Source organism: Equus asinus, chromosome 3, assembly GCF_041296235.1.
Source record: "Equus asinus isolate D_3611 breed Donkey chromosome 3, EquAss-T2T_v2, whole genome shotgun sequence".
Lineage (NCBI taxonomy): Eukaryota > Metazoa > Chordata > Mammalia > Perissodactyla > Equidae > Equus > Equus asinus.
Window position 1 is genome coordinate 157914360 of NC_091792.1, and position 26400 is coordinate 157940759.

Genomic DNA, 26400 nt, shown 5'->3' on the forward strand with positions numbered 1-26400 from the left:
ATGTGGACACCACTTGGTGATGGGGGTAGCCACTGTGGCCTCCCAGGAGAGAGTGAGGTCGGGATCCAGTTGTGGTCCAAATGCTGGGCTGGTCCCAGGCATGGCCACTGCTCCCGCCTGTTCTCCAGCAGCCTCAGCTGGACAGTGCTTGTCCCTGGCTGTGAGCCTGGCTGGATCCAGTGGAGCAGACGCCCTGGACACGGGGAGGGCCTTCGCGGGCCCTGCGGATGGTGACCCCTTCTCCTGCAGGTTCAGCGTGGACGAGGGCCTCACCTGGAGCACGCACAACTTCACCAGCACCTCTGTGTTTGTGGACGGGCTGCTGAGTGAGCCGGGAGACGAGACGCTGGTCATGACGTGAGTGCCCGCGGGATGGGGCAGGCGGGCTGTGGCAGAGGGTCACCTCGGCCCTTGCTGCTCTGAAACCCACCCCCACTCTCACCCCGGTCTCCGCAGCTGCCTCCGTGTCTCTTTCTGTCCACTGTTTCCTCCACGCCCAGCCACGGGGCGGTGGCCACTCTGTCTGGGACACCCACCGTGGGCTAGTGAGGGGTGGACCCAAGAGTCAAGGGCCGGCTCTGGACCACTGCCGCTTCCACCTCCCGAGTTGATTATTATCGTTGTTGTTATTTTCCTGTGGCACCTGTAAAGGACGCGTAGGCCCGTTGCACAGTGAGGACCTGAGGCCCAGACGGGCCAGTGCAGGCGGAGCCAGGCTGGGTCCAGCCCCAGGGCCCCACCGCAGGTCAGGCTGGGCTCTGGGCTGCAGCTCACAGCCCTGAGTCGCCATCTTTTTCCAACCCGCCAGCCCACTTTGGGCCAGATGCTGCACGAGGCCCCGGGAGGGGGCAAAGGGCATCAGGAGCCCTGTTCAGAGCCACTCACAGCCCAGGAGCAAGAGTGTGGGGGACTGAAGAAGAGCACAGAGGGCTTGAAGGGCCCCAGCCGCGCCTGGCGGGAGGGCACTCACCCGGCCCGGGGACTCGAGGGGCCATCGGAGGGCCCGACTTGTTCTGGCAGAGCCGAGTCAGGCGGGCTGGGCCGAGACGCCGCACTCCTGCAGCTCCAGGATCCGCCGATGCCATGCATGCCCACCCCACCTGGAGCGCCGAGCCAAGGGGGCCCCCGCCTTCTTCTGGCCTTTCGTCGATGGCACCTGTCCTGGGGAGAACAGTGTCCACCAAAGTTCACAGCCACCCAGAACCCGTGGCCGTGACCTTGTCTGGAAACAGGGTCTTGCAGGTGTAATCAGGCTCCTGTGAGGGCGTGCGGGGTGAGCCTGGGGCCTACCCGAGGACTGGTGTCCTCATGGAAGAGGAGAGGACCCCGAGATGCACAGACACAGGGAGAGGCCACGTGACAACTGGGGCACAGACTGGGCGATGTGGCCACAACCCAGGGATGCCCGGAGCCCCCCAGGGGCTGGAAGAGGCAGGAAGGACCCTCCTGGAGCGTCCGAGGAGCCCAGGCCCGTGAGGCCTGTGTCTCAGATTTCTCCAGAGCGTGAGGGAGTTGGTCTCTGTTGATGGAAGGCCCAGCCATGGCAGTTTGTTGCGGCAGCCTGGCCACCACTGCAGTGCCCACAGCTCTCCCCAGTGCACTGCTGAGCTCAGGGCCAGGGCTGTGGCCCCTGGGACTGGACGCCTGCGCTGTGACCCCTGGGGCCCTGCACCGGCCTCCCCAGCTGCTCCCTCTCTTCCTCCCCGGTGGACTTGAGGAAGGTTCCTGAGGGCGCGGCCAGGGGCAGGCGGTCCGGGTGGAAGGGAGATGCGCCTCCTCCCGCCATCTGAGTCCACTGGGCTCCACACCGCAGGGAAGCCATGGGGGCCGGCCCTTCCCTGGTCACTCCAGCCTGGCCAGCAACGTGCCGCCCACCATCCTGGGCACCAAGGCCCCCAAGGTGACCCAGAGCTGGCAGTCGAGTGGACAGACAGGTCAAACACCAATTCCTCATTAATGTGACAGGTGCTGACATAACAGGGTGAGCTGGGGTGGGGAGGGACTGCTGTTGGGGTCAGGTGGTGGTCAAAGGCATCTTGGAGCAGCTGACCTTTGACCCGGGCTGGATGGATGGGACACAGGCCCAAGGATGAGCTGCGGGCCAAGAAGCCCACACTGTCCCGCGCGAAGATTTTTACTGTCCTTCGGCTCTGGCTCGGTCCCTCCTGGAGCAGAGGGGCCAGCTCTGCCTGCTCCCAGTGGAGTGGCCGGGCCGCGTGCCCCCTACCCTGCACACTCGGCCTGGGTGGCGTGGATTCATCACCCGGGGGGCCCCCCTGGCACAGCCCCGTGGGAAGCGCCGGTCGTTACCCCGTCACACTCGCCTGCTGGCACTTCCAGCTCGTGGGGGCTTCGAGCCCAAGGCCCCGTCCACTTTCCCATCAGCCGTGAAGGGCTGGCACCCCCACTTCCCAATTCCCCAAGGAGTCCCCCTTGGATCAGCCCCCACGGCGCCTGACCCCCAGCCCCCGACCTCTCTGTGTGCCCCATCCCCTCGGAGGCCCCGTCCTGGGGCCCTCGGACGGCCGTGCTGTGGGGAGCAGGCCAACCAGGCAGAAACCGCCCAACGCGGATGACCCTGCCCGCTGTGCCCGCGCCTCTGCCCTTCTGCAGGCCCAGCATGCCCCCTTTGTCTGTGAGGAGGCTATGCGAGCGGCCCCTGCCTCCTCCGGCTGGAGCACAGCCCTGGAGGTCCGCCCACTGACGGCCACCGCCTCGGAGCCCACACCCAGGCTCAGGGAACCGTGGGCGGGGGGTGGGGGGGGCGTGGGATCTGTGACGAGGACCCCTTGTCAGGGTGTTAGAGATGGCGGACAGGTAGTGGTCTGAATTCCTGCCAGACTAAATTCAGCTCCGGTGACCCTGCCGGGGGCCGCCCCGTATCTTTGCCAGTGTGGCCTCTTGCGCCGCGGCCGCACGTTATGGGGCCGCTTTTACAAGTTTTCTCATTCTGTTCTCGTAAGAAGTCAGTCTCTGCGGGAGGACTTCTTCCCCTCTTTTAGAGGTGCGGCCATCCCGCCAGCAATCCTGCGCCGAGGAAGTGGTGGGAAGGACCCCTCTGGGGTCAGCTCTGCACGGCCTGGAGAGCCAGAGACGGGGGGACCTGCGACGCTGCCCTGTGTCCCTGGGGAGGACAGTCATGCCCAACTGTGTGTGTCCACGCTCCCTCTTGCTGGGGGCAGCTCGGGTCAGGCAGGGCTCTCTCGGGTATGGTGGGCAGGCCCGGCCAGGCCCCTCCGCATGGTTGAGCAGCTTCCCAGGGTCAGAGGCCACGGAGCGGAATGGGGGACTCAGAAACACAGGGGACTGTTGGCCCTTGCTGTCTTCGCAGAGGGGGCCGTCAGCTGGGTCTCGGGCCTCAGCGTCCCCCACCCGGAAGTAGGAGCACTTTCTGCCCCCAGGGCGCTGAACTCGGGGCTGCAGGAGGCCAGCCCTCCACCCGCGTGTCAGTGCATCAGGGCCGGGTCGGCCCCAGAGACAGCACAGTTTTCCTCTCCCACCGACAGACGGCCTTTCATCCCCAGACATTCTAATGAATGTGGATTCTAACGGCAGAATTCACAGCCAGGCTCTTTCAGATTCTTTTCAAAACACCAGAACGGCACCCACAGGCCTCCCGTTTCACCCCCTCCAAACACCCTTCAAACGCCGGTTGACACAGAAATGATTTAGACGGTGAAGGAGGGAACATGCCAGCGCGTCAGAGTGAAAAGTTGGGCTCCCGGACTGCCGGACCGTCGTAGAGCCCTCGCTCAGACCAGTCTCTGTCTCCCCACTTCCCTCTCTCTCTCTCTCTCTCTCTGTCCTTTTCTCTCTCTCTCTGTCCCGTGTGTCCCCCCGTCCACTCCCCCACCCCCGCTCCTGTTTCTTACACAGTTGAGAGCATTTTCCACGTCGTTTCTTTACCCAAGGTCTCGTCCAAGCTGACCATAGTCGTCTTTCCCCAGCCCGGCTCAAGGGCCCCCAGGCTGCACCCCAGGGGGGAGGGAGGGAGCTGTTTAAAGGGCATGGATTCCTCGCCGACTGCCTGCCCCACTGTCCCTTTTTCCTAGGCTCCCTTTGGCACCCACTTCCTAAAACTCAGAATGACCCTGATGACAGGTGCTCCTGGCAGGATCAGCTGAGGTTCTAGGTTTCACAGAAGGCAGGACTTCAGAGACCCAGTGGGGACTAATGAGACCAACCAAACCCGGCTTTCCCACTCACGCGGGGCACCCAGGGAGACCGAGGCTTCCTCGGGGAGGGGACCCACTGTGTCTGCCACTTGGGCCAGTGCTGACGGTGTTTCCTGGAGTCACCAGCCCTGGGTCCTCCGGGGGGGGGGGGCCGCGGCCGTGCGTCCCGTGGGTCCCTGGCCTCAGGTTCCTCACCTGTGAGCTGGATGATAACAGGTCACCTTGCGGGGTCTGGGGAGGACTGAAGGAGAGATGCACCAGCACCATACACATCAGCAGTCACGCCACTGTCACAGTCATAAGAACGTGGCTTTCAGGGCAGCAGAGCCCAGCCTCACGCCGCGGGAGGACACTGGCGAGGACCTGAGTTTCTCCCTCTAAGAGCATCCCTTAGACGAGAGAAGACCCTCACACTCTAAGTGACCAACCAGCAGGCTTCGTCTGCGAGAGGGAGATGGCCTGGCAGAGAATGTCCCCCACGAGTGACACTCTCCAGCGAGAGGGCTGTGGATGGAAGGACGGCATCAGGACAGGTGCAGGCAGGACACCTTCGCGGCGCGGTCACCACTGTGCGGGCCTCCCACCACCATCGTGTCGGAAGCAGCAGCTCAGGGGCAGGAAGAGGCAGAGGGCAAGCGTGGTCGGTCCTCGCTGGGCCCCGTCCACCAGCCGCAAAAGAGTCCCCGCCCGCCGGCTCCGCCCGCCCGCTCCAGGCCTCACCCGCCAGAGGACAGAAGCACGAAGGGATCGTTGGCGACTGAACGACAGAATGCACACACGCAGAAGGCAGGGGCTGGCAGGGGACCCTGTGGTGTCTCCAGACCCCGAGGCTGTGGGCAGACGGGGAGGAAGGAGGGCACAGGATGTGGAGAGCGATCGGCCCAGGACGGGGAACAAGGACACCGACCCCAGACAAAGGTCAAGCCCGAGACAGGGGCTCAGGGGCCGTGAGGGCCAGAGGAGGCCCCGGCGCCCGTGGAGGCTCAAGATCTTCTCTGTAAAAGAAAGATAATAGGGGCCGGCCCGGTGGCGCAGCGGTTAAGTTTGCACGTTCCACTTCTCGGCGGCCCTGGGGTTCACTGGTTCGGATCCTGGGTGTGGACATGGCACCGCTTGTCCAGTCATGCTGTGGTAGGCGTCCCACATATAAAGTAGAGGAAGATGGGCACGGGTGTGAGCTCAGGGCCAGTCTTCCTCAGCAAAAGGAGGAGGATTGGCAGCAGATGTTAGCTCAGAGCTAATCTTCCTCAAAAAAAAAAAGAAGATAGTAGTATCTACTTTGTGGGAGTGTTTTGGGGAGTAGAGGTCATGTGTGAGCATATGTGCACACGAGTGTGAGTGTGTGGGCACATGAGTGTGTATAGGGGCACACACGAGCGTGTGCATGTGTGTAAAGCTCCTACTGTGTGCCAGCATGCTACACAAACCATCACTAATCCACCATCGATCCTGAAAGGGCAGTTACACCCCCATTTTCAAGCCAAGGAAACTGAGGTACGCAGATGGAATAGACCTGCCCAAGGTCGCAGATGTGGTAAACGGGCGTCATCTCAGGCCTGCCTGGCTCAGAAGTGTCCTATAGAGCCAAAACTCCTCGTCAAATATCAGCCTAGGACCTTCAGATCCAGCCGCCATGTCCCCAAGAAAACCCTCCAAGACCTTTCTCAACTACTATCCTATAACGGGGTTTGCATCCTTTCACATGGTGACTGGCCTCCCCCAAGTATCCAGCCCATCGGTGTGCTTGGAAGGGGACCAAGACCAGAGAAGGGTGCATCACCTCCCTCATTCAGATGCTTAACCTCTGGTAATATGGCCCAAGTGCTGCAGGCTGGACTAGAGAAGGACCAGAAGTGCAGGCTGGGCTTCTCTTCTGTGGTGTTTGGAGCCCAAGTGTGAAGTATCCGGAGCAGCAGGTGAAAACTCTTTAAGCAGCAGCCTTCTCAGAGAGGGAGGAATCTTGGCCCATGGAAGTCACTCAGCAGATGACTGGTGACGGACAAGAAATGGCACAAACAAACTGTGTGACCTTGGGCAAGCTACTGAACCTCTCTGTGCCTCAGTTTTCCTTTCTATAAAATGGGGGTGGACTCATCTCACTGAGCTGTAATGTGGATTAGACCAGACAGCACATCATGGACGGGAGGAGAGGCATGGTGGGGCCCACTGCGCAGGTAGGAACTGAGGCCGAGGGAAGCGGTTTGCACTGTGGGGACAGGGCCCAAGTAAGGTGGCCTCCTCCCCTGCCCTCCTCCGCCCGCAGCGTCTTCGGCCACATCAGCTTCCGCTCTGACTGGGAGCTGGTCAAGGTGGACTTCCGGCCCTCGTTCTCCAGGCCGTGCAGCGAGGAGGACTACAGCTCCTGGGACCTCGCCAACCTGCAGGTGGGCGGGTGCAGGGGGTGGGCGCTGGCGGGCCAGGTGCAGGTGGGCGGGCACAGGGGAGCCGGTGCAGGTGGCCGGGCGCAGGAGGCTGGTGGAGGTATCCCGACGCACCCCCTCTGCCTGCCAGAGTCCCCATCCTGCGAGGCCACCAGGCCTCCCCTCCTCTAAGAGGCCTTCCCAGAACCCCGACCGCCCTGAGGTGTCCGGTCCTTCTGCAGGGTTTCCTGCCCTTCCTGGCTCCCGGGGCTGCTTGGGGCTGGGTCCCGGTCACACGCAGGGGCAGGCCCCAGGCCCCACTGCGGCCGTGGAGTCTTGTGCCCGGGGGCCAGGATCGTCCGGACCGTAGGAAGGTGGGGCAGGGCGTGTGTCTGTATCCTAACCCGGCAGCGGGTCGGGCAGCCCCACCCGTCGCTCAGACACGCAAACGTCTCTCCAGCACAATGTGTGCTCCCCACACGGAGCGAGGAGACAAGGGCTCAGTGGCCCCCGCCAGGGTCAGAGCAGGTCATGCTACCCCAGGTGGGATGGGGGAGGTCGGGATTTCAGGGGGGGCGCTCTGGAATTGTTGGGGGGACCCTGCACCTGTTACTGCCACAGTGCCTGTTAGGATCGTCCCCTGAGGACCTACTGTGTGTCCACATGCGCCCCCGGGGCCGTGGCTCCTGCGTGGGGCCTGGCACCGGGAGGCCTGCGGTATCTAACAGGGCCTTGTTCCCAGCAGCCCTGTGACCCCCAGGCCCCCATGGAGTTTGCACGCAGTGGGTGCTCAATGAATGCTTGTGGCTGGGGTGGGAGGGAGGCTGCCCAGCTTGACCTCGGGCACGTGCCTCCCCTTCTGGGCCTCGGTTTACCCCTCTGTAAAAGGGGACAACCCCCTGTCCCGGCGGCTGCTAGGGGGTGGAGGATGCGGCCGTTTTCGGGGCGGGTGAGGTCAGCAGACAAGCCGATGCGGAGCGTCGCCCCCTTGGGCAGCCCCTCACCAGACCTTCCTGCTGCAGGGTGACCGCTGCATCATGGGCCAGCAGAGAAGCTTCCGGAAGAGGAAGCCCTCGTCCTGGTGCATCAAGGGGAGGGCCTTCACGTCTGCGCTGGCGTCCCGCGTGTGCGCCTGCCGGCCCTCTGACTTCCTCTGGTGAGGCTCCGCCCGCCGCCATCAGGGCCACCCTGGTGGCCTCGCGGAGTGGCGGCCGCTGTCCCCGGGGTGGTGCACCTGGGCTGTGACCTAGTCTCGGCGCTGCCCCCCTTGCTTCTGCCTTCTGCCGTGCGTCAGGACGGAGTCACTGGGTCCACCCGCCCTGCCCTCGGGGGCTACAGAATTCAAGGGCGTGTGGTTCAGACGCCCACCGGCGCCCGCTCATGGCAGGTGGGGAGAAAGTGGGAACAGGGAGGGCGTCTCGGGACCAGCTTGGCCAGCCGGACCCTTCCCTGGTCCAGGAGCTCTGCCGAGAGCCCCTGACCACTCCCTGCCCTGCTCAGAACCCCTGTGGCTGCTCACCGCCCACGGGAGAATGTTCGAGTTCCAGCTCACCCGCCTGCCCCCAGCTGTCCTCACCCCCATCCTGCTCCCCTCACGTTCCAGCCGCCTCCACCTCTATCCCCTGCACCAGCACTGAGGGGAGCTTGTAGTGCCCTATCCTCTCTTCCTCTGACTATCTCCTGCTCATCCTTTGAGAGTCAGCTCACCTCCTCCAGGCAGCCCTCCAGGACACCAGGCTGGACTTAACTCTGTCCTGTGCATTCCCAGAATCCCCTTTGTATCCCTTCTCACCTGGAACACAACTGTCAGCTTTCAGGCCCACCACCTACTGGGAGAGGGCCATGTGGATTCTCCTGGGTGTCCCCACAAATGGGTGCCTAGTCGGCCCTCAATGTGAGGCCCCTGCCGGAGCCTGGCTCCTGACCGCAATTCTTCCCTCCCGCAGCGACTACGGATTTGAGCGCTCCCCGTCCTCAGACTCTGAGGCCAACAAGTGCTTTGCCAACTTCTGGTTTAACCCTCTGGCCCCCCCCGACGACTGTGTCCTGGGCCAGACCTACACCAGCAGTCTCGGGTGAGTGCGGCCGGGGCAGGGCCACGAGCACCCCCAGCCTCCTGCCTGCCTGGCGCCCGCGGCTCCCCACATGGAATCAGGAAAGAGAAGTCAGGGCTGAAGACGTCCTGATTGCCGGGTCCTGAGGGTCACTGGCCCCACAGGCTTCTCTAGTCTGAGCCCGTGGGGCAAGTGCTGGGGGGAGGCGGTGTCTTCAGCAGGCTCTGAGCAGAGAGCAAGGGGCCGAGAAGGCCCAGGGGACCTCGGGGCTCACACCTGCACGGGGGCTGAGCCCACCCAGGGAAATGATGCCCCCTCCTGGTCCTCTGAGCCCCTGCAGGGCCAGGACCCTTCCCCATTTGCCACCCTGGAACGAGCCAGCCCTGAGCTGGGCCGGAGGAGCTCACACTCCTTTTTGGTCTCACCTTGAATGGCACTTCCTCCAAGAAGGCCTCCCTGACCACGCGCCCTGAGCCCAGAGCTTACTTCTGTCGTAGCACTCGTCCGGGTTATTGTCGTCACTCAGCCAGTTGTCCTCCATGGTGGACTGTAAGCTCCATGGCACATAGTAGGCGTGCCTTCAGCGTGTGGGGTGGTGAACACCAGCTGTGCGTGAGGGTGAAGAGCAATTACGATGCTTTTTCTCCCCTAGAGGCTGAGGGGTTGTTTTTAAATGAGTCACTTCATACAAAAACCTTAGGTACACAAAAGCTGTGAGCTGCAGCTGGAAGAGGCCCCAAGCATGCTCCATCTTAAGGTCCCCATTTCCCTTTAAAGAAGTGTTGAGACAGAGGAAAAAGCCTATGGGCTTATTAGAGAATCCCGTTACTAACCCTGCGCATGCGGCGGGGCAGAGCCTGAGGAGCCAGCACCGAAATCGCAGGCTTGGCCTCAGCGGCACAAACCCCACCAGCCAGCCATCCACCCGCCCACCATGCATCTGTCATCCATCCGTCTGTCCATCCAACCAGTCACCCATCTCTCCATTTAATTCTCCATCCATCCACCCATCCATCCATCTGTCATCCATTCATCATCCATCCATCCATCACCCATTCATCTGTCCCTCCATCATCCATCCATCTGTCCATCTATCATCCATCTGTCATCCATCATCCATCATCCACCATCCATCCATCTGTCATCCATTCATCATCCATCCATCCATCACCCATTCATCTGTCCCTCCATCATCCATCCATCTGTCCATCTATCATCCATCTGTCATCCATCATCCATCCATCCACCCATTTATCTGTCATCCATCATCCATCCCTCCATCATCCATCCATCCCTCCATCATCCATCCATCTGTCCATCAGCCATCATCCGTCCATCCCTCCATCGTCCATCCATCCCTCCATCATCCGTCCATCCCTCCATCATCCATCCATCCATCCGTCCCTCCATCAGGTAGCCACAGCAGCCACTCTGGTGCGCCCACCAGGGCTTGGCAAGCAGGTATTCTTGTCTAAAGGATCAGAGCCAGGATCCATCTTGACGGCAAAGAGTTTCATTTCGTGCCATCTGCACACTCTGGGCACCAAGGTGCTGTGGGGGGTAGCTCTTAGTACATTTTCTTTCAAACTAATCAAAGGTGTTTTTGCATGATGAGCTTCTGAATGTTCAGTGGCTGAGCTGTGAGGGAAGGCCAGGCACGAGGCTCGGGGAGGCAGGCAGGCCCAGCCAGTTGGGCAGTGAGCTAGCTTCCCAGACCCAGAGACCCAGTGTCGCCTGCAGGAACCTCTCAGGGGGAAGTGAGCTGACACTGCCTGAGCTTTCCCGTGGTCTCCCAAAGAGCTTCCCAGGGCCCATTGGGCTCTGCCCACCAGCCCATCCCAGCCTCATCCCACACCTGCTCCCCACACTGGCTCAGGCCACCCACCACAGGACCTTTGCACATGCTGATCCTGCTGTCTGGCTGTTCCTTCCTCTCTTGCCCACCTTTCTCGTCTCAGCAGAAAGCCCTTTTCTCAGGGACCAGATACCCAGGTGCTGCCCCATCCCAGCATTTGTCACAGTCATGACTGTACCTCGATGTGGGGGACGGTTTGCTGAGGTCTGGCTCCCCCATTGGACAGTCCACTGTGCAAGGGCAGGACCGTGTGATTGGCCCTCACCTCAGTCCCTGGCACACAGTAGCTGCTCAGTAAGCACATGCCACATGCATGAGTCGATGACTCAGGCATCATCCGGTCCAGCTCTCTCAAGGGAATGGGGACGGAGCCCCGGGAGGGTACGCTTGCCCACGGCCACAGGGCGCCTCAGCGGCAAGGCCAAGGTTGAACCCGGCCCCTCTCGGGCTGTCCTCCCACGTTTCTTAGCAAGGCCACGAAATCCAGACTGGCCCCCTTCCTCAGCCCCTTGGCACCAATAACCACAGGTATAATCTTTATTATAAGTAATATGATCAGACCCGGGACACGCGGGGTGACCCAGCAGGTCCTGTCGTTCCTGGTCATTCCACCCGAGCCTGTCGTCTCGTCTCTAACCTGGGGCCGTAAGAGCAGTCAGGTGGAGTCAGAGGAGGCTGGGAGGCAGAGCATGGAGGTCACCAGCCAGCCCGGCCCTGCCCATCTGTGCAACCCTGACCCGTTCTCTGACCGCAGGTACCGGAAGGTCGTGTCCAACACGTGTGAGGGTGGCGTGGACCTGCAGCAGAGCCCCACGCCGCTGCAGTGCCCCCTCACGCCGCCCCGGGGCCTGCAGGTGCGCGTCCGCGGCCAGGCGGTGGCCGTGCGGCCCGGAGAGGATGTCCTGTTCGAGGTGCGGCAGGAGCAGGTGAGCGGGGCGGCTTCCCGCGGTGCCGGGCCTCTGGGTGGTGGGGGGCCGGTGTGTGGGCAGGGGCTCCCCGTGCCTCCAGCAGTTCAGAGCAGCGCGTCCCAAACTGCCGGGGGGGGGGACCGCGGCCGGAAGCCCCTTCCTAGTCCAGGCCACCCTGAAAAAGCAAGAGAAAAACAGACAAGCGCAGAGCAGGGCGTGAGGAGACGTCCGAGCGCAGCAGCGCGGCCACGGGAGGCAGGTTCCACCTCCACGCGTGGTAGTGTGTGTGGGGGGTACAGGGGTGTGTGTGCGTGTGTGTGTTTACTGGACTGTGACGTCAGGTTGACTCACCCCTGTGGGGGCGATAACATTTTTTAAACTTCCAGTTACATTGATTTAGTTAATTTGGAATCTTAAGAAAAGCAGAAAGCTTAAAAAAATCTATTACTTATAATCCCACAATCAGAGATAAATCCTGTTGATAGATAAAGTGACAGATGGATGATGGATGACACATGCATACATACATGGATAGCACACAGCTGTAGATATGGGTGGGTAGATATGGCCAGATAATGTGTGTATGGACACCTACACACTCAAATGTACATATATACAAATTTCCTCCCAGTCTCCTAATCTTTCTCTTTTCTACTTTAAGCACAAGTGTTGTTTTCTTCTGATTTTGAAAATAATCGATACTCATTGTAGAACATTTGAAACACATAAAAAGTATCAAGAATACAAATATCACCAAAGTTCCTGTTCCCCCGGGGGAACGGCTGTGAACTTTTTGCTGTATGGCCACATGTGCTTTATTTAGAGGATGTCATTCAAGATACGGTGCCGAGGCTGGGCAGGGAGATGATGACACAGGTCTTGGGGTTGGAAAGCAGGGCTCTCGTCTAGTGCAAACAGGGAAACTGAGGCCACAGGGGATGCAGAGGTGTCCGCGTGAGCATCCACGAGTCGGCGCCTCCTTCCTCCTCCCCCAGCTGCACAGGGTGTGCTCCTGGCAACGCTCCTGATAGCTGGGGAAACCAAGGCTCAGCCAGGTGCAGTCACTCACCCCAGGCCACACAGGTGACAGAGCTGGCATTGGGTCGCAGGCCTAGGGGCTCCATGTGACAGTGCCTGGTCTGCAGCCCCCAGACCTGAGCCTGTCCCAGGGCAGGCTCTGGGTCCCTCCTGTCCGGGTCCCTGTGCCAATTGAGCCTGGCCCTGAGATTCTCGCTCTGGACCTTGGGGGCAGCCCTGGGAGAGGGGTGGGCGCCTCTGTTCACAACTGTGTCTTGGGGCGGCAGTAGGACGAAGCCCACTGCACCTCCTGGGGCCACCTGGGCCCTCAGAGTGAACCCAGCTGCTGCCCTCAGTTACGGGACCGACTTCCAGGAAAAATGGCCATCTGCTGCCCCCTACAGCCTGGCATCTCAGCAACTCAGTGGCAGCCGTGGATTCCTTCAACTGGAGCCAAGAGGGGCAAGCCTGCCAGCGCCACCACCCCAGGGGGCCGGACCCTTGGGTGCAGCAGGCATGCAGCTCGGGTCAGCCAGAGGTGAGGGAGCCACTGAACGACGCTCTTGGAAGAGAGAGTTCTCCCGCACATACCACTGCCGGGAAGACGCCTGGCTTCCTCCTCAGATCCTGGGGAAGGAGTGTGGGAACAGGGCTGCGGGAGGGTACACACACCGTGCAAGCTCACACACATTCTTCACCGACACACACATACAGTCACACACGCGCCCTCACACACAGACCAAGCCGGGCGTGGAAACAGTGCTGGATTGAGGGGGGCCCAGGTTCTGTGAATACCTGAGAATTAACAGTAAGAGCTGACGGAGAGCCCAGAAGCAGACACACTGGAACACGCCGCTGATTTTGATGCGGGGGCGAAAGCTGCTCGTGGAGGAGGATGATCTTCAGGAAATGAGCAGCCAGTAAAAACCAGCCTCGACCAGAACCTCAGCCCTGAGACCAGCTCGACACGGACCACACACTGAAATGGAAAACGGAAAACTAAAGCTTTCAGAGAAAAGATAGGGGAGAATATCTGGGATCTGGCGCTGGGCAGAGTCCTTAGGGTTGACACCAAAAGCACTGTCCATAAAGGAAATTTGATAAACCGCACTTCACGAAAATTGGACACTCCTGCTGTGAGAAAGACCCTGTTAAGAGAATGAAAAGGCCGAGTACAGAGGAAATGTGCACAAACCTCATCTCCAGTGAGGACGAGCTCCTAGAATGTGGAAAGAACACTCAGAACTCACCAGGAGAAAACAAACGGTCCAGGCAGAAGATGGGCAGAAGATATGAAGACGCGTTTCATCAAAGAGGGTGTTCAGATGGGAGATAAGGAGGTAAAACGATGCTCAACGTCATGAGCCACCAGGGAGATGCAAATTAAACCACAATGAGGGATCACTGCACACCTGTGAGAACGGCTAAAATAAAAAACAGGGCCACCACCAAATGCTGGCAAGGAGGCGGGGGCCTGGATCCTTCACACGTGCTGGTGGGAAGGGGAAATGGTGCAGCCGCTCTGGAAGACAGTTTGGCAGTTTTTTGAAAAATGAAACGTGCAACCACCGTGGGACTCTATGGTGACACTCCTGGGCGGTTCATCCCGGAGAAATGACAGCTTGTGCTCACACACAAACCTGTGCACGACGTTCATGGCAGCTGTCTTCATGATAGCCAGAAACCGCGAACAACCCGGATGCCCTTCCAGGGGTGAGCGGTTCAACACGCCGAGGTCCATCCGTGCCCTGGACGCCACTCTGCAAGGACGAGGAGCAGATCGCCGACACAGCCGTGACCTGGGGGACTCTCGTGAATCGTCTGATCGCAGCCGCTCCCTGCTGTCTGAGTCCCTGGATGGGACAGCTCGAAGTGACGCAGTTATAGACGTGGAGGACAGATTGTGGGCCAGGGAGCCGGGGGTGTGATGGGGAGGTGGGCGTGGCCGTCAAGGGGCAGCAGGAGGGGCCTGTGGTGACTGGTTCTGTGTCCCACTGGGTTGAGGGCGATATCCGAGCGGTGATAGTACCATTTTTTGAGATGTAGGCACTGGGGGAGCTGGGTACAGTGGACACGGGTCTCTCTGTAAGATTCCGTATGATTATATGTGAATTGACAATTGTCACAGAATAAAGGGTTTAAGTTTTCTAAGTGCTTGGTGGGAAACAAGCTCGCCGAGGCAGGTCTGCGTGCCACCCACCCCAGGCTGCGGCGGTGTCACGGACCACAGGCTCTTCCTTTCTCTCTCCCCCTCCTCTTTGAACTCCAGTTTTTTGACATTGAGGATGTACGGTGGATGAGGATGTACTTCCTGAAGTGATGAGTGATTTTGACTAAATAAAATGTTTCAATAGTTCAGTGTACGTCAGACAGGAACACGGGGCCCCAGAGGTGTGGTGTGGCACCCTGCCTGAGGTGGCCACGTCCTGACGCCAGTCGAAGGCGCCTCTGCCTCCGAGGAAGCAGATGGAAAACCTCTCCGTCCGTCCAGGAGCCTGTGAGACCGGAGACCCCCCTCCTCCCTGCACCTGGGAGGCCTTTAAATTGAGCGACCGCAGACGGCGAGCCATCACACCAAGCGCTGGACTCACGCAGCCTCCGTCCTCTGCCCCACGAAGTGGAGACAACAGAATGCCACCGTGGAAGGTTCCTGAGGCTGTCGGAGCAAATGCTCGCACGCTGTGGCTGTCAAACAGCCCAGCTCACTTCTCCCACGGTCGGGAGCCTGGCGCTGGCAACCGGGCTCCCTCTGGGGCACCAGGGAGGGTCCCTCCTGCCTCTCCAGATCCTGGGGTCTCCCGTGCACCTGGGCTTGTGGCCACACCACCCCGGCCTCTGCTCCGTCTTCGCACGGCTTCTCCTCTGCGATTCGTATCTCCCCATCCTTTATAAAGATGCCAGTCACGGGATTAGGGCCCATCTACTCCAGGGTGACCTCGTCTTAACTGAGTACACCTGCCCAGACCCGGCTTCCAAAGGAAGTCCCCTTCTGAGGTTCTGGGTGGACACGAATTCCGGGGGGGGACACTATTCAACCCATGACACTGCATTTGTGGAGAAAGTTAAATGAACATAATTTATGTTAAAGGGTTCTGTCAGGTTTAAGGCTTGACAGGTGCAAGGTAAGAGGATTGCTAAACGGTCAGCCAGGGTCCTGTTCCCTCCTGACCCCTAGGGTATGGTCTCTGCGTGGTCCTGATGGGGGATAGGAAGGGATGACAGGGGAGAGGAGAGGAGAGAGGGAGAGAGGAAGGGAGGGAGGATCTGAGACTGAAATGAGAACTCTTTCTTGCTATAAAGTTGAAAAAGTTATTGTTTCCCTGACTCTATTTCCCACAACCCTATGAGGAAAATACAGCCATTTGAAGGCGAATGCTCCGGCAGGGTAGCGCACGGGCTGTAAACGGCTCAGGCGGGTGACTCTGCCAGGAAGAGGTGGCGGTTGGTGGAGCTCCTCCGTGCGCAGGCCCTGCATCCCAGCGTCATTGCTGGCACCGCACAGAATGGGATGAGAGAAACACTCAGGAACCCAGCGTCACGGAGGAGAAATCACGGTCTCTTCCTGGGACGGGCTTGAGTCTTCCTATGTTGTCTTCCTAGGCCTGTTACTGCAGCATGCTGCCCTCCCGGCTCCCGGCCCAGGCCTCGGCCGTCTCCCTGGGCAGTAGTTAGCTCAGGGCTAATCTTCCTCTAAATAAATAAATAAATAAATAAATAGATAGATAGATAAACAAACAAACAAACAAACAAACAAAATGTAACCCCGGCCTCCCACTTCAACCCTCCTGGCAGGGCACGCTGGAAGCCCCCAGGGCAGAACTCGATCTGCTGGCCTGGGGTCCCCAGGTCCATTCAATTGACAAAGGAGTGAGGGAATGAATGAGAGTGTGACCCACCGCTGGCCCCTCAGCTTTGCGGTCCACTCCTAAGTAGCCTCACGGTGTCTCCTGCAGGGCGATGTCCTGACCACCAAGTACCAGGTGGACCTGGGGGACGGCTTCAAGGCCATGTACATGAACCTTACATTGACCGGGGAACCCATCCGGCACCGCTATGAGAGCCCCGGCATCTACCGTGTGTCCGTCAGGGCGGAGAACACGGCAGGGCACGACGAGGCGGTGCTCTTTGTCCAGGTCAACTGTAAGTCCATCACCCCTTCGAGGCTGAGCATCCCTCCCTGTGGCCGAGAGAACCTGGTCCTCGGGAAGTTCAGGAGGCCCTCGGGCTGCCACAGGTCCCTGTCCTCGGGATGGCGGGCTCAAGGGCAGGGAGGCAGGAAGGCTGGGCTCAAATCCACTCTCCTGGTGGTCTGCACAGCAGTAGGGTTGGTAGTAATGATGCTGATGGTCATGGTGGAGGTGGTGGTGCTGGTGGAGGGGATAGTGATGGTGCTGATGATGATGATAATGGTCATGGTGATGGTGATGGTGGTCATGGTTATGGTGGTGATGGTGGTGGTGGTGTTGGTGGTAATGATGACAGTGATGGTCCCGGTGGTGGTGGTGATGGTGGTGATAATGACGGTGGTGGTGGAAGTGATAGTGATGGTGGTAGAGGTAATGGTGGTGTTGCTGGTACTGATGATGTTGGTGATGGTCATGGCGATAGTGATGATGGTAGTGATGGTGGTGTTGGTGGCGATGATGGTAATGAAGATGGGGGTGGCAGTGGCAATGATGAAGTCAATGGTGACAGTGACCAATAAGCAGCCTCTGAAACGCCCACTGCCCTGATGCCCTCTGACCCCTGACCTTGTTCTGGACCCTGCAGCCCCCCTGCAGGCCCTCTACCTCGAAGTGGTTCCTGTCGTTGGCATCAACCAGGAGGTGAACCTCACAGCCGTGCTGCTGCCTCCGAACCCCAACCTCACCGTCTTCTACTGGTGGATCGGCCACAGCCTGCAGGTTCGCTGGCCCTGGACGCCTTGCATCCCCTCCTTACTGCAGGCTCCCATCTGGGGTGGAATGTGGGGACGGGACACTGGTCCAGGTACTGGGCAGGACACAGTGTGGCGCAGTGGAACTGAGGCAGGAGCACACCATCCTCTCCTGCCTCCCTGAGCATCTGCTCTGTGTCAGCCGTATCCGAGTGTGGTGGACACAGAATGAATCAGACCAGACCCTGCCTTTTCCCCTGGGAAAGAGATGTGAACAGAGTAGGTGACCCGAGTAAGGGTGTGACAAGTGTTATAGGAAGTGGGCAGGCAAGGTGTCTGAGAGCTCTAGGAGACACGAGGCAGTTTCTAGGCTGGGTGAAGGCGTGGCCAGGGAAGGCTTCATGGAGGCGGGGTCACTGGTACTGGACCCGATCTCAGGAGCCTCATTCAGAGCCCACAGGAAGGATGCCGGCGGGAGGTCCTGAGGCCTTTGCGGGCCAGGCTGCCCACCCTTAAGCTGGGGGGGCCTCAAGACCCAAGGAGGGGCATCCTCCTTCAGCAAACTACAGCCCTGCACCCCGAGTGGAAAGACCCCAAACAGCACCTGAGGGCCCAGACACAGAGGCCCGGGCGAGAGAGTTTCGTAGGCTCTGGAGAGTGTTTCGCTGGAGCGGGGAGGGTCAAGGCGGGGGCTCCGGCTCTGGGTTCGAATCTCAGCTCAGCCACAGCTGCCGGCCCAGCTCTTCGGGCAGGGGCCTGCACCTCCCCGAGCCTCTGTCTCCCCATCTGCAAGATCCAAGGTCATACTGCCCCCCAATCCTGAGGAGCGTGCTCCACCCCTGGGATGGGTGCTGAGCCGGGCAGGGGGGTCCAAGGATGAGGGGGTCGCGGCTCTCACAGCAGCCACAGCTGAGTGTGGTGCTGGGAAGACCACCTGGGATGGGGTGTGGAGGCCCAGCTGGCAGCCACGGCAGGCCTTATAACCGTCCACGCGGAAGGAGGGGCTCGGGACGGCCGTGTGCGGGGACCTGTGACCCTGCCGTGTGTCAGCTTAGATCTGCTGTCTGCACCCTCCCTCCCAGAGGGCTGCCCCTATCTCTCCAGAGAGCAAGGGAGTGCCGAGGTCCCCGGGTGGCCTGGGCAGCAGGTGGCCACGGCCCCTCACCCCAGCCCGGCCCTGACCCCCCGTGCTCCCGCAGCCCTTGCTCTCCCTGGACAACTCTGTGGCAACACGGTTTGCGGACACGGGAGACGTGCGCGTGACGGTGCAGGCTGCCTGCGGGAACTCGGTGCTGCAGGACTCCAGGGTGGTCCGCGTGCTGGGTGAGTCCCCGGGACGGCAACCTTCTCCCACTCCCCCACCCACCTCCATCCAGGGGCCGGGCTGCGTGGGGTGTGAGCCGTGTGCCCTGGTCACTGGGGGAGGCCCTTGCTGAGCATCCTGTTCTGAATCGTGTCCCATTCACCGGCGCTCCCTGGGGGCTCTGAGCCCCTCGAAGGAGACATTTACAGAAGACAATTAGTCCTAAGAATGGGGGAGACCCCCGCCTGCTGCTGCCCTCATCATCGCACCAGTGAAAACTCCTTTTGCATTAAGAATGGCCTCTCCTGTGGACAGCAGCTGTCAGTTCAACATTCAGTGGGATCGCCTGTGGCCGTCCCTTCGTTCGCAAACTGTGCCCAGGCCCTGCGCCCGAGCTCTGAGATAGTCCTCACCTCCTTGGAAGGTGCCGAGTTCAGCTGCCAGAGCACTGGGGCCCCGAGTGGCTCATCCCTGAAAAGCCTCTGCCCGTGTTGCACGTGGGAAAAACCAGGCTTGGGAGAGCCACGGAGAGACCACAAGGAGGCTCCTGGGGCTGGCGCTTCTCACTGGCACTTCTCACTCCTGCGGCTCTAGAATAGGCCTCTGAGTTGGGGACCCTGGGAAATGAAAGAAAGAGGAGGAGGGGACTCTGCTCTCAGGGGACTCTTACTCTGGTGGGGGGACCATCCCAGTCGAAGTCCGTGGATCCCTGGGGGATGGGAGGCCAACCTTGCGGGGTGTGTATGTCCTCGTGAGTTAATGGGATGAATCTCAGAGGGCAGGCTGGGCACGCGGCAGGCCCTCCCTCCCGGTCAGTGTGGCTGTCTTCATCATCATCTTCGTCATTGTTGTGGTTATTAGATGGCAGCCAGTGAAGTGGGCGCTGCCCAGGATGGCTGTTGACACACAAAGTGGGCTCTTGTTTTCCAAAAGTGGGCCACAGGATCCAACCGAGGGGCAGTTCCAGACCACCCAAGGCGCGTGGCCCCTCCTCGGAGGGAGCCCAGCCGGGCCGTCCCGGGCTGACCCGCTGCCTTGTCTGCCTCTTTCCAGATCAGTTCCAGGTGGTGCCTCTGCAGTTTTCCAGGGCCCTGGACGCTCACAACCCCAACACCCCTGAGTGGAGAGAGGACGTCGGCCTGGTGGTCACCCGGCTCCTCTCCAAGGTGCCCCCAGCCCTCTAATGCCAGCGCCTCCCCAGTTCCCGCGGGGGCCCCAGGACCCCCAGATAAAGGGGGATGGAGTGGGCCTTCCAGGAGACAGGGGCCCACGTGGGCTGAGCTTTGTGGGTTGAGGGAGGCGTATGGTCAGGAGCCCTGACATCTGGGAGGACGTTAGCCAGGGAGAGGCCTGCTCAGCGTGGTCACGGTGTGAGGAACGGAGCAGAGGCGGCAGGCCTGGCGGAGTAGAGGCTGGTGTGGGGAGAGCAGGAGAGCTGGGCTGCAGGGGCAGAGCAGGGCGCCGTAGGATTCGGGGCCATCCCCTTGGTGCACAGGGCTCAGGAATGGCTTGCAGGACGGGCGGCCAGGACTCGGACAGGCCAAGAGGGGAGAGAGGGTGTTCCTGGGGGCCCCAGAGTGCGGAGGTGACTGGGAAGGCATGAGGACCAGAGTGGCTCGTCTGCGTCCCCACAGGAGACCGGCGTCCCCGAGGAGCTACTGGTGACCGTGGTGAGGCCAGGGCTGCCCACCTTGGCTGACCTGTACGTGCTCCTGCCCTCTCCGAGGCCCACGAGGAAGAGGAGCATCACCAGTGACAAGGTGTGTCCTGCGGCCTCCAGCCCGGGTCCTCCCTGCATGGCCGAGGGTGCGCTGGCAATTCACGACAAGCCCCAAACCTCAGTGGCTCCACATTGCATAAAGACTCCTTTCTCACCAATCACTGTCTGACTCTGGCAGCTGGCCCTCCCCTGCCTTGTGGCTTCACCCTCTGGGACCCATGTGGCTTCCAAGGTCACTGTGATGGGAGAGGGACGGGGGGATGGAGGCCCCAGAGCTGGACCACCTCCCAGGGAGGTAGTGCCACCTCCTCTCCCATTTCATTGGCTGGAGCTGGTCACACCATCCCAACCTACATGTTGGGGCCCCAGAGATGCAGGTGAGCAGCGTCTGGGGACAGTCAGGGCACGGGTTTCAGGACAGAGCAGAAATCAGCCCCTATCCAGTTAGAAACATTTGTATCACGCAGGACGGCTTCCAAATACGGCCCTCATCCAGGGCATAGAAGCCCTGCCACCTGACAGGCCTGGGACAGGCACTCAAAGATGACTCAGAGCCTCTTCCCTCCCTCGAGGGTGGCTCTAAACCTTTGACAAAAGCAGGCGTTGGAGCCAGCCCTGGTAGCCTAGCAGTTAAAGTTCGGTGCGCTCTGCCTCAGTGGCCTGGGTTCAGTTCCCGGGCACAGAACCACGCTGCTCATCTGTCAGTAGCCATGCTGTGGCCGTGGCTCACACAGAAGAATTTACAACTGTACACAACCACGTCCCGGGCCTTTGGGGAGAAGAGCAAGAGGAGAGAGGAAGACTGGCGACAGATGTTAGCTCAGAGCGAACCATTCCCAGCAAAGAAACACAAACAAAAACCGGACAATGACTAGAGCTGATGAGGGCGTGGAGGAACGGAAGCCCCTGCACTGCGGGGCAGGCTGTAAATGTGGAAGACAGTCCGCTGGCCCCTCAGAAAGTTCCACACAGAGGACATGGCAGCTCCACCCCATGTACGTGCCCAGGAGAACTGAAAACGCACGTCCACACAAAACTTGCACATGGCCGTCCACAGCAGCCTCACTCACAACAGCTCCAAGTGGAGACAACCCAGACGTCCCTCCACAGATGAATGAGCAGAATGTGGTCAGTCCAGAGAATGGAATATTGCTCAGCCATGAAGAGGAACGACACGCTGACACGCTACAACATGGATGAACCTTGAAAGCATCCTCCTAAATGAGAGGAGCCAGCACAGCAGGTCACAGTGTGTGGCTCCATGTAGCTGGAACGTCCAGAATGATCCATAGAGACAGAAAGCAGATGAGAGGTTGCTGGGGGTGGGGGAGGGGGAGTGACTGCTGACAGGTACAGGGCTTCCTTTGGGATGATAGGAATGTTCTGGAATTAGATGGTGTGGTGGTTGCAGGACACAGGGAAGAACAGGAACAGGAGCCCTACTGTGCGCCAGGCGCCTGCCAGCAAGCCCCCCCCCCCCCCGTGTTTGTCACCGTCTCCCGGATCCTGAAGGAATAGGAGTGTGCCTGTAGTCCACGGGCTGGCGGCCCTCCGGGCCACTGTCCTCTCCAGCCCCAGCTGCGCCCACCCCTGACCCACCCCAAGATCCAGCGACATGGCCTCCTGGATTTCCCTCCCCAAGGTGTGGGGTCACCCCTGGGCCTGGGTCACCACCTTGTCCTCTTCTTGGTGTTCTGCCTCCGAGAAGCCTCCCCTGACCACCGCTGGGGCTGGGGGCTTCCGGGAGCTCCCCGCATTTCCCCTGCTTTACCGCATCCCGTGTCCGACTAGAAGAAGAGCCCTTCAGGGCGGGGCCTGTCTGGGTCATGTGGGTCCATCAGAGGCTGCTGGTGAAGCCGGCCGGGGGCTAGTGTCCCATTTTACAGACGTGGAGGCTGAGGCTCAGAGAGGCAGGGGGTCAGAGCGGCCCTCTGCCCAGCTCTCCCACCCCCTCTGGCGGGTTCCAGAAGACCCTTCCTCACTGTCCCCTCTGTGCTTGCAGAGACTCATGGCCATCCAGCAGGTGCTGAATGCACAGAAGATCAGCTTCCTCCTGCGGGGCGGGGTCCGCGTCCTGGTGGCTGTGAGGGACATGGACACAGGTGAGAGGCCAGGAGCCTCCCCCCCTGGTCTGAGCTCCCCTGCAGGGAGGGGTGGGCATGCGGCCAGGCCCTCAGACAGGGAAGGGGGACAGAGGGGCCCCGCAGCTGCCGCGTGCTCCTCCCAGCGGGGCCGTCGCCTGGATTAAACCCAGGTCAGAGCCAATGGCCTCGAACTCTTCTCTGAAGATGCTGCACAGAGCTCTGACTGTAATTTATGGAAACATTTGGGGGCTCAGATGATCTCTGCCCCCTGCCCCACTGTGGGTCTGTCCCCTCCAGTCAGGCGTGTCCCTTCCCCTCTTGGGCAGAAATCTGTGCAGAAGCTAGAGCTTCTCTCTGTTCTGTAAAGACGGCCCATTGGGAGACAGTGGGTTCACACCAGGGCAGCATAAATATGGACAGAGGGGTTCTGTCCACTTTCCAGAAGGAAGGACCAGCCGCATTACGCAGCGGGAGGCCCGGGGGCGCAGGGGCGGGGGTCCTCCAAGGCCCAGAGCTGAGCTCCTCGTCCTGCGTAGCCTGCCTGCCCCTCCCAGCTGCACCCAGAGAACCTGCCAGAGGACGTGACCCGTCTCCCCCTGCAAGGAGGCCACACAGCGCCCAGGCGCCCGCCGGGGACAGGCATGTGCCCATGCCGACCGCTGACCGGCTGCTTTACCTGCAGATTCCCAGAGGCCGGGAGGAGGCGGTGGCTACTGGGCGGTGGCGGTCCTCTTTGTCATCGGACTCTTTGCGGTGGGAGCCTTCATCCTCTACAAGTTCAAAAGGCAAGTCTGCCTGGCCTCCCTCGGCAGGCCAAGCGTGATGGCGGGGCTGTGGGCTTTTAGGGGGTACCTGGGAGGGGTATGAGTTTGTGCCTGCAGTGGGCTGCAGGAGCCGGTGCTCCTCTGGGCCCACTCCCCGGTCCTGAGTCCCCTCAGTCCCGGAGGGAGACAGCTCACATCCCAACGAGCATCCCCCCCACCCCCACCATCGTTCCCTCTGCTCCACCCACATCAGAGGGAGGCCGCTGCCCACTGTACAGATGAGGAAACCCAGGCTCAGAGAGGTTAAGTAACGTGCCTGGGCCGCACAGCTGGGAAGCGAGGAGTGAGGAGTCACCCAGGCCCATCCCTCTGTCCCACGCTTCCTCCAGCACTGGTCCGTCCCCTCCCTCAGCGAGTGTGATTGAAAGCTGTCGTGTGCAGGTGCTCCGCTGGGAGAGCGCTCCAGGGTCCAGACAAGGAGGGGTTGGGGGCCATTCAGGGGGGGACATTCAGGGCAGGAGTGGGCAGGGGCCTCCTGCTGAGGCTGGCAGGTCTGAGGAGTCTGGACTCACCTGGATTCTGGGCCTGGGAACCGGCAAAATGACGGAGAGGCGTCAGCAGACTCGTTTCCTGCAAAAGGCGGCTTCGAGATGCGACCCTGTAGTTTCTCCCCAACTTGCCTGGTCAGCTCAGCGACCTCAGGGTCTCCCTGGTCAGGGTTGCCCTCGGAGGCAGTCTGAAGATACAGCTCACCCTTTCCTTCTTGTTGCTCTGAAGCCAAGGGTCCATCGGTCCAGCCCCACCCTTGCCCCAGGCCCTGGACCCCACCTGACCCCTCTCCAGACCCCTCCCAGCTGGCCTTTGTGCACCTTGGGTCTTTTCAGTTGTAGTTAGGTGCACGCCCTTCCTCCTCCGTGCGGGACACTTGTCCAGGTACTGGGGATGCAGTGCTGACTGAGGCAGATGCAGTTCCTGCCCTCAGGGAGCTGTGTCCTTGCTGGGAGTGTGTCAGCAGCTTGTCACCTGCCTTGTGATTCCATTCCAACTGAAGGGGCCACCTGAGGTGCTCTGAGAGTGTGTAACAGGGACCTGAGCTGGTCTGGAGAATCTGGGAGGACTTCCCTGAGGAGGTGATTTCTGCATAGGGATCCTGAGGGATGTGTAGGAGTTTGCTGAGCAATGAGGCTGGACCCTTCCAGAGACTGTGGCCTCTCCTGATTTCTAAACTTGTAGAGGCACTGGTTTCCTGACAGGTCCACCTGGGTGTTCCACAGACACCTCGAATTCAAATCAAATCGGCATCTTTCCTCCCAAAAGCCCCTCCTGGGTGAAGGACATGGGCCTCTGCTGGGAGTCGAGACCAGGAATGCCACCTCCTGCCATCTGCTCCCTCCCCTCTGCCTGGACAACATTGCTTGATCCCACAGCCCCCCTGGAATTTGTCAGCCAGGAAGTGGCATCGGGGCCCAGGATTTCCGGTACTGAAGCCAGGCCCCCTCCCTACGCTGAGGACAGAGCAGGTTGAAGTCTGCGTCCACAGAGCCCCAGGGGCCGTAACTCCAGTAATTCCCTGGGCTTGAGCAGAGGCCCCCTCACTGGCCGAGGCCCCTTCTGGGCCCCCAAGCAGCCCTGCCTTCGGATGGATGACAGGTGCCTGTGACCCAGCCAGGGACAGGCTCGCGCTCCCTCTGCCTCCGCGGCGATGCTGCATCTCCGTCCACGGCCGGCCTGGGCTTCTTCCCTTCCACCGCAAGCTGCCGACGGCTTTATTCGGATTGGCGCTGGGGTCCCACTGATGCCCGTTGCAGGAGTCTGTTCTCAGCCTCCAGGCTCTGCCCCCTCCTCCTGCCCCTGACGCCAGCCCCCGGCCTGCACGTCCACACGGGTGTCGGGCGGATTCCCACACTTGGGACAACGCAGGCCTGGCCCAGAGAGGGTCCAATATGTACCCAGAAACACAGGCCCGCCTCCCACCCCCAGGGAGGGGCTTCCGGCTCCCCCAGCCTTCTCACTCTCCCCCCGCGGTTCAAAGCACTGCCGTATTCAGTTCCCTCAAAAAGCCACGGAGCTGTGGCCGTGCCGGGTGGATGCTGGCCTGAGAGCCGCAGCTTCCTCGCCTGTGCGATGGGCGCGCCAGTTCTCCTGGTGGTGTTGGGAGCAAGGGTCCTGTCAGCACCCCCTCTGCCATACGGGTGTGGGGGAGCCTGGGGTCCCGCGTACCTGCAGGAGCCAAACGAAGAAGGACAGGCTCCCAGCCATCTCTGCCCCTTCCGAGTCTCTGCGCTCGAGAGCCCTTCACACCGAGCGCACAGCCCTGTCCGAGCTGCCAGGCGACATGATCCTGCCCTGCCGCTGACCAGCTCTGCGGCTCGGGCCAGTCACTTCTCCTCCCTGAGCCTCAGTTTCCTCATCTGTCAAAGGGGACTAAGAAGCGGGGGATGGGAAAAGGAATGAAGAAGGAGGAGGAAGAAGGAGAGGCAGGGGAGGAGAAAGAAGAGTGGGAGGAAGTGGAGGGGGTGAGGAAGAATGGGGGAGGAGAGTGAAGGAGGCTGAGCAGGAGGGGAGGCGGGGAAGGAGGAGGATTGGGGAGGGGGTGGGGGGAGGAGAAGCAGGACCACCAGCTCCGGCAGGCAGTCTCCTGTGCACTCTCCCCTCGTCACCCCGACCTGTTGAATGGAGACCTTCTGAGCACCGCCCAGGGCGGCCGGCTCCCATGGGGCGCGGGTGTGTGTGTCTTGAGAGCAGATGGAGAAGACCGGTGAGACGCCTCTCTGTGCCAGATGCGCTAGAGACCGGTGGCTGGAGTCTCCCCAGCTCTTCCTCTTTCCGCTCGGCCTCAGTTTGGGTTCAGATGCTCCTTTGGGCTCTGTCCAAGCACGCCAGCGGCACGGGAACTGCATGGGGAGTGGAGGGCAGGGCTGGCCCTTTAGCCCGTGGAAGGATGGAATCTGCTCTCTCTAAATTTCATCCTTCAGACCCCCGAGGCACAGACTGCAGCTCCCACAAAACGCCCCAGATTTATTGCACACGGTGCAAAGGGTCCAGAAGGACCTGCCCCGATGGCACCCAGAGGAGCAGAGAGGGAGGAGGAGGAAGAGGGGGACCTGGAGTGCGGCCCAGCAGGCGCCCCAAAGAGAGGCCAGGGTGTAAGAGCCGGCCCGGCGCCCGGCACACAGGGCTTCTCACTGGATTAATCATGCCGTTGGGGGAGGGGTTGCCGTGGAAACAGTGGAGCACAGTGATGGGGTCCAGCGTGCTCCCCAGAGTGCTTGGCCCACCCGGGA

At 60.8% G+C, this 26400-nt stretch overlaps 1 protein-coding gene across 2 annotated transcripts in view; it reads left to right on the top strand.

The window, feature by feature from the left end:
• The window catches only part of SORCS2 (sortilin related VPS10 domain containing receptor 2), a 488954-nt gene that overhangs the window by 455380 nt on the left and 7174 nt on the right, over positions 1–26400 (top strand). For both annotated transcript variants that reach the window (XM_014855228.3, XM_070506280.1), the window contains exons 14-25: positions 250–357; positions 6439–6559; positions 7558–7691; positions 8482–8610; positions 11199–11370; positions 16323–16509; positions 17140–17273; positions 18445–18568; positions 19602–19714; positions 20183–20308; positions 22271–22370; positions 23035–23137. In XM_014855228.3, coding sequence (XP_014710714.3) covers positions 250–357; positions 6439–6559; positions 7558–7691; positions 8482–8610; positions 11199–11370; positions 16323–16509; positions 17140–17273; positions 18445–18568; positions 19602–19714; positions 20183–20308; positions 22271–22370; positions 23035–23137 — 1551 coding nt within the window. The remainder of the gene's footprint in view (positions 1–249; positions 358–6438; positions 6560–7557; positions 7692–8481; positions 8611–11198; positions 11371–16322; positions 16510–17139; positions 17274–18444; positions 18569–19601; positions 19715–20182; positions 20309–22270; positions 22371–23034; positions 23138–26400) is intronic.